The sequence below is a fragment of the Dipteris shenzhenensis genome, chromosome 8, assembly GCF_047967505.1.
Source record: "Dipteris shenzhenensis isolate YYH24624 ecotype China chromosome 8, Dip_SZ_1.0, whole genome shotgun sequence".
NCBI classification, from domain to species: domain Eukaryota; kingdom Viridiplantae; phylum Streptophyta; class Polypodiopsida; order Gleicheniales; family Dipteridaceae; genus Dipteris; species Dipteris shenzhenensis.
Genome location: NC_141603.1, coordinates 20,122,742 through 20,130,532, shown reverse-complemented (window position 1 = coordinate 20,130,532; position 7,791 = coordinate 20,122,742). Strand labels below are relative to the sequence as shown.

The 7,791-nt window shown below is 41.8% G+C and overlaps 1 protein-coding gene across 1 annotated transcript in view; it reads right to left on the bottom strand.

The window, feature by feature from the left end:
* Positions 1-1,094: 1,094 nt before the first annotated feature.
* CPFTSY (signal recognition particle receptor protein, chloroplast (FTSY)) overlaps positions 1,095-7,791 on the bottom strand; it is a 67,969-nt gene continuing 61,272 nt past the window's right edge. The window contains exon 11 of the mRNA XM_087378077.1: positions 1,095-1,680. Coding sequence (XP_087234203.1) covers positions 1,567-1,680 — 114 coding nt within the window. The 3' untranslated portion in view covers positions 1,095-1,566. The remainder of the gene's footprint in view (positions 1,681-7,791) is intronic.

Genomic DNA, 7,791 nt, shown 5'->3' with positions numbered 1-7,791 from the left:
ATAGCAAAGAGAAGTGATCAATAGATTGATAGTGTCATGGGCTTTGTCTAAGATGCTTCTCCTACTCATATAACATTTGTAATTATAAATGGAAAGCAAGTTTGAACATTGCATTGCAAAAGGTCCATTTTTTTATGTTGCGTGCAAAAATGAGCCTCATCAACCAATTGATATGTTTGCGCATTGTGCAAGTTTTGGCCATGTACCCTCAAGATAGAACTACATCATGTGATACAAAGATGATTGTAAGTATGGGCTTCCATTGAGGTAATGGCAACTTTGAATAGATACTCAACAATCAAGAGCAATAGGAAGCCTTCCAAACAATGTATCCATGGGTGGCGTAGAGGTTTTTGTCCAAACATGGGCATTTTGAGAATCTTACTTGAGCACAACACAAACTGAGAACCTAATCCTAACTTGAGAAATTTAGGTCGTGTTTTTGGGAAAGCCAACACATTGAGAAAGATTTGCATGAAAAAGTAGATTTGCTCAAGTACCATGCTGTTGTGAAAGAATTCTGTCAAGCAACGGTGGAAGTACAATGTTTCACATACATTACTTCATGTTTCATTCGAATTTGGCAATTTAATTCCATTGTAATGTTTTATTGTCTACCATGGTCTATGGTTTACTCAAGAACTGGTCCATGTTCAGGAATGGAGAAATTGCATTAGAGAGCAGGACATCTACTTTAGAAGAACACATCATGGGAGAGGTGTAATCAGAAGCAAGGCGATATGCAAACCCAATCTTTACTACTCAACATTCCTCAATTCTATATATAATATAACATTTTTATTTTTGTACAACAGAAGTGTGTGCAATTGAAACTAAATTTTGAGCCTTCTATACCTTAATGAGGATCAATCTTTCTTTCTGTACCAGAAATCCTGAAATTCATGGAACCTTTGACACTGAAGGGATACTTTCATTTGATATATTCCCAAGTATTAGTTTGCCTTAACCCCGCTAAAAATGGAGATATAAGATGGTATTATAAGCTTTTGCATGACTTCCTTTGATAAAATTCTGATAAACTGACTGCAGGCTGTTCATGGACTAGAATATAGCAGCCCAAAGTTACAAGGGAATGTTGCCAAAGCTAAAGCATACATACTTGCAATAAAGAATCATTTGAGCTCGTTTATATGAAAAAAAACATTTTGTTACAAACCGTGAAAAACGGTACTTCATGAATGGCTTTCATTGTTCCATGAAGTTGCACTCAGTACATTTTCTGCTTACAATAATCAGTCAAAAGACTGGTGCCGTGAAGGAGTACCACAGGCTCCAATAGCTGACCCATCAAAAACTAGCAAAAGGCCAGTGTTCCAGTGAAAATATGCTTCTGCCCAGCTAAGAGCTATGGCAGGACAACTTTCTGAAAATAATGTCCAATCTGCACCCTAGTGGATTTGATTTGCATCAAGGCTCCCCCAATGGAGTGGAAAATCACTGATGTAAAATAATGCATATAAGCATTACCTTACGTATCTGTATTTACAAGGGGAGAATGATATCTTTCATTTAAAATGCCTAATATCAGAAAAAAACTGATCGAGATCAAGGAAATACTGCATTTACAAATGCCTCAGCATCAAATGGCTGAAGATCCTCCAGTCCTTCTCCTATGCCCACAAATTTAACGGGTATCCTCAGTTCATCTACTACACTCACCTGCAAAAGTAAAAAACAGGGGATAAACACAGAAAAACCGGTGCAAAATGGAATCGGGAAAAGAAAAAAAAGAGGATACTTCAGCATCACTTTAACAGATAACCCATGTTGATTTGTTCAAGACAGCTCTATGGAACAACAGGAAAGTCCTGTTTAGGAGGACTCCATTTTTCGAGTCTGGGAGGTAGACCCAGGCACAACCACTAGCAGCTCAATAATGCCTACATATTAGTTCTAAAAGATCCTCACGGCCACTTTTCAGGTGTAGTGTACATTGTCATCTTGAGTTCATGTTGTTTATTTATGCAACCATCTACCTCTCTAACATGAGCTTGCTGTTTTTTGATTGTGTGTATTCCACAGACTGGACAATTGCATAGTAACCCTTTCAGAATGAAGCCAACAAAAAAATGTTTCTGGATGAGCCGTGTATTAACATGGGAATCCACTTAACTGTTTTGGTCTCCTGGATTTAAAAAGAGTAAAGCAATCAGAATGAAGTCAACGAGAAGATGTTTTGGGATGAGCCGTGCATTAACATGGGAATCCACTTACTGTATTTGGTCTCCTGGACTTCAAAAGAGTAAAGCAATCAGATGAAAATGGAAAGGTTAATGCCCAAGCTTATCATATAAACTCATAAAATGACATTAATGATTTACAGAAGAATCCACAAGCTTCCAAGAGAAACAGCACCATATAGCATACAAATTAATTTGTCAGGTTTCAAGCAACGCCCATTAACCTACTGAACAAAATCTACACAGCAGAAAGCAGATCAGTATGTCAACTTTCTACTTTATTATATAGTGAAACAGGCGAGTTGACCATATCACCTTGTGCACTACGTTGCTGGAGGAAATGCTTGGCAGAGTGATTTCTATGAATTCCAAAGCAATTTCTAGTAGCTCAAACCAGCTTGGAAAGCATTTCTCTGATCGAACCACCCTTTCATCACTACCAATGGAAGACTCAGCTGTTATATCATATATGCACTCCCCTCCCTCTTACGTTCTCCCCAATTCGTATCATCCGTGCCCACAGCTGGTACACAGAGTCTATGTTTCTACGTCTTCTGTCGCCCTCCAGGCACGCCATACATGACAGCTTTTGAAAGGTTAGTCACTACTAACTTCGATGTTACTCTATCCCCAAGCTAAACTGCAAGACCAAAGGTCAATACATAAACATGGAAATATCTGGTATAGGCTAGTGCATCAACACCCAAAAGAAGAAGTACGGAAGGATCGGCCCTCAGCTAGAGGCCATAACATCCCTGACCATTGTACTCCTAGGTAAGACTACACGTTCCATACCACATAGCCCCATCTGAGCACATATGTCTTGAGGGAGACATGGGCTCTGTCCTTCTCACAAGATTCCAATCCCAACAATGCCAGCCAAGGCTTAATTTAATCTAGGCATAGGGTATCCCTAGAGTCTCAACTCCAAGACTACCCAGTATGTACTTCAACATAGAAGCATGAGCAACTATACTCCAGCATACATAATGGGCGTATGCACTTTTTTGTCACTGAAGGCAGCCACACCTATCTAGTACTTTTACTCTTGGCACAATCTACCCCATATTGGAGTCACCTCATTTGATGCTTGGTTCCAATGTCTCTACCTGACACAAAATGCTCACCAAAAACTCTAACATGGCCTCTTACAAAACCTACGAGTAAGGGCTCAAAAAATGTGCCTTGTAATGCTACTCAAAATCATTACTAGAGATCACGAATATAGGTAGCATCTTAGATGTGTCTTAACAAAACTGATGCATATTACATCATACTTACCTTTTCATTAGACGGTTCGCAATGTGTAACTCTGAACAAGGAAGTATTGCAGGAACCAAGGCAGAATGTGGCATCCAACGGGAGGAGAGCTCGATTGCATCCTGTACTATCAAAGACATGAATATCTTATAATGGACATCTCCATCTTCAAGAAGGACCTCCAATGCTTGATAGCTCACATGCTCTAGAAGGTAGAAATGGCCTGAAACGTTTCAGTAGGTGACAGTTAGCAGCCCATTCGAGAGAGGCACAATATAGAGGTGTTGGCACTCGAGTCTGTTTGAGAAGCCAGTAATAAGTGTGGCTTCATACATCGAGCAGATTCTGGAATCAGGACCAATTTTTTTTAAAAATGACATAGAGACCCGTGAAAGTGACCTTGCAGAAAAGTACAACCCATTCAAGAGAGGCACAATGTAGAGGCGTTGGCACAAAGTCTGTAGAGTCTGTTTGAGAAGCCAGAAACAAGTGTGGTTTTCATACCTAGAACAGATTCTGGATTCAGGACAAAGTTTAAAAAAAGACATAAAGACCGGTGAAAATGGCCTTGGAGAAAAGTACCTAGTCTCATAGTTGTCACTTAATCATAGACCTAAAACTTGTATTTGATGCATGTTGTTGAGTTTGCAATGGACTTAATGATACAAGCTCTCATACGGCCACTCTGAAAGAAAGGTCACTGACCCACCTATGAGCCCCCATATGAGGACACAGGGTACAATGAATCTAGGGTAGGGTAGGAGGTTACCTTGAAAAGTTCTTGATGTATGAGCTGTGCTTGGAATCCTAGCTGCGCACTAGAGGCTGTAGCAGTGCGCCTGCAGAAGGCGAGCGAGGTGTTGTAGACGACAGAGACAGCTACACATGGAGCTGCTGAGGCCTCCAGCAGCAATATATGCGCCTATTTATAGGCATACAGTGGCAGCAAGCAGGTCAGCAAACAGGTCATCAGCATGTCTGCAGACCTGATGGTGGGTCGCGTATTTACAGACCAGGGCCAGCCTGGCCTGGTCGGTGCAATTCATGGACCAGGTCAGCCTGGCCTGGCCTGGTCAGGGCACTCTTCTAACACACACTGAATAGTAAATATGAACCCACAAACTGTAAATGAACAGAGAGAGAGAGCAGCAAAGGTACTTCAAAAAATTAGTCACTACAAGAGTGGCAGAAATGCATCAGGATGAGCCACAAACATCCAGCAGATTGCTGGGAAAAATACAGTCTGAAAAGGACTGAACAAAACTGAAGTATGTAAGCCGAGGAAGACACACTATTTCTACTCCTCCGTCCCTTCTAATAGGGGCTCTATGCTGAGGAACGCTTCCTAGTCAAGATCACTAAGACGTGATCACTTGCAGTGACTGATGGGGGAGATGATTGGCATGCCGACAGCGGAGCCTCAAAGCACAATGTCAAAGACAAAGCAATGGTTCACGAACCTGGCTGGTGGAAGTGCTTGATCATCTGTTGCTGTGGGGACAGTTGAAACTGCCCAATCAAAGGCAATGGGAGTGTGCATCCAACCACAATTTGTTCGGCAAATGCTTGCCTTTCAACAAACACTCCATGACTGATCTATTCTCTCTCAACCATGGGATTCTACTAAGGAGTGTAGGGCACGGTGCATTGATGATGTATGCCACGTGAGGCCAAAAAATCAAAAAATTCCTTTGACATATATTCACCCCCATTGTCTATATTAATGTGGGCAATTTTCAGCCCGCTTTCATTCTCTACCAAGACAATGAAATGGATTTCAAATGAAACTTCAGATTTGGATTTCAAGGGAAAAATCCAACTATATATTGTGAAGTCATCGATGAAAGTGACAAAATAGTAAAATCCCCCCAAGAGTTGCAACCCACATGGGTCCACATACATCACTATGAATCAAATACAGCTTGTGAGATGCACCAACTCTCCCATCCTTGGGAAATGCAAAACAATGCATTTTTCCAAGCAGGCATGCTTCACAGACATGCTTTGAAGGCATATGCATTTTAGGAAGATCAACAACCATACCATCCTTATGTAGCTACACCAGAGCCCCAAACTTGAGGTGTCCAAACCTTTCATGTTACAAATGAGAATCTCCCATGGTAGAAGCATCAACAACATTGGCATCTAACATCATCCAAGCATCCATCATATGCATCAGGTATGTAGAGCCCTCTAGTCAATGTGCTAGTCACAACACCGTGGTAAAGGCATGTGTAGCATCATAGACCGCACACCGAACACCATCAAAGAGAACCTCATATCCACAAGTAGCTATGGCTGAAATGGATATGAGGTTTTTGTGGATGCCTGGTACATAAAGTCCATTGTCTAGAGTGATAGGACTACCAGAAACAGAAGTAATGGCAACTTGTCCGACGCCTTTCATTGAATTTGATGCATTATTAGCACATGTAACTATTACTCAATGCATGCTCAAGTGAGCTAAATAACTTGTGGCAGGTAGAAGTTATGTGCTTGCTAGCACCACTATCAAAGAACCAGGCATCAGAAACATCAAAAACTGTCACGCAAACATTATGAATATCAGGATTATACTGACAATTAACAAGAAAAGTCCAATGCTGGTCTTGTGCAAAATTAGTGGACTCATCGTCTGGACCAAGAGTACCAAAACTGCAAGACCAAACTCTTTGTTCTTCTTTTCAGATGCAATTCTCTTCATGCACTCAGAAATATCATGCCCATGTTTCCTACAATAGTTGCATCTCTTTTTCTTTTTCTCCCAGAAGAAGAGGCATCATGGGAGTGACTAGCATGTGTATGAGAGGGCTTACCAACTGAAACCTTGCCTTTGCCCTTGTTTTTATGCTGTGCAGCAAAGGCTTGATCACTAGCCATAGAAGCATTTCTGTTTGCATGGCTTTGTTCCTCTTATAGTAAGAGGGCAACCAGCTGGTCAAAGTAATAATGGTTGGCATTGCCACCTGCAACCAACCTCAAAGTAGTAGCAAAGCCCTGGTAGGAGCCAAGCAACCCATCAAGGGTCATAGAAACAAGCTGAGAATCATTAGAAATGTCACTAACCCACCCATGAGCCCCCATATGAGGACATAGGGCACAAGGAACTTGGGATAGGGTAGCCGATTACCTTGAAAAGTTCCTAATGTATGGACTGTAGTACAAAATCCTGGCTGCACACTGAAGGTTGTAGCAGCACCTGCAACCAACCTCAAAGTAGTTGCAAAGCCCTGGTAGGAGTCAGGCAACCCATCAAGGGTCATAGAAACAAGCTGAGAATCATTAGAAACGTCACTAACCCACCCGTGAGCCCCCATATGAGGACATCGGGCACAAGGAACGTGGGATAGGGTAGCCGATTACCTTGAAAAGTTCCTAATGTACGGACTGTAGTACAAAGTCCTGGCTGCACACTGAAGGTTGAAGGAAAGGACTGAACAATACTGAAGCAAGCGAGCCAAAGAAAACACCCTATTTTTTCTCCTACAAGCCTTCTAAGAAGGGATTTCGTGGGATGTGAAATAGGGGATGTATGCACTCCTTTATATAGGCTGTACCTTGCCTTGACCACACCAACCTAGTTAGTCCCTCTCCAGCATCTTGTTCCATTTGGATCAAGGATGAGATAGCATGGACCAGAAGTCCCAAGGGAGACGATGTAGCCGAGACTCTGAGAGAGACACAATAGACCCACCAGTGCATTGACACACATATGGCCCAGGGAGACAGCTGACTACGTGGCAATGGCACCGGAGCCTCCATCTGTTGAGACCCTCCTATCCATTCTTAGCCTCCTAGTGGATCTGCATCCTCAAACAGAACAGAGAGGACTGTCATGGTAATACCATGTTGTATATTAGTCTTTTTTTCCCAAACCAGCCAATCCTAGTCTGTGAATACCTGATCTAGTATCAAGTCTGCCAACCTGCTTCACTGACCTATTTGCTAACCTACTTGCCTGTTGCTCCATGCCTATTAATGTAAGGATATGTGAAAGAAAGGGAGCATTAATGCAAGGCAAGCAAGCAAGAGTTGAAGCTGAACTGAGGTCCATTGCAGCAAAACGTTACAACTGAAGTGAAGAGACAAAGCCTATGAAAACTAGCCCTCACCCTAGACTGGTCAACTCATGCTTAAACTAATAGGACTAGAAGAGTAGGGACTAATCCAAACAAAACCCCCTCCATGGTAGGGGTGATGTACTTTGAAAACATCTGAAAGATACTTGGAACTAATGCCATGGTTGCACATCTTCATTCAAAAATATATAGCAACCTATTGAAGTATAAGGGAGATCAATATTTAGTTTTACATGATTGTACTTTTGTTT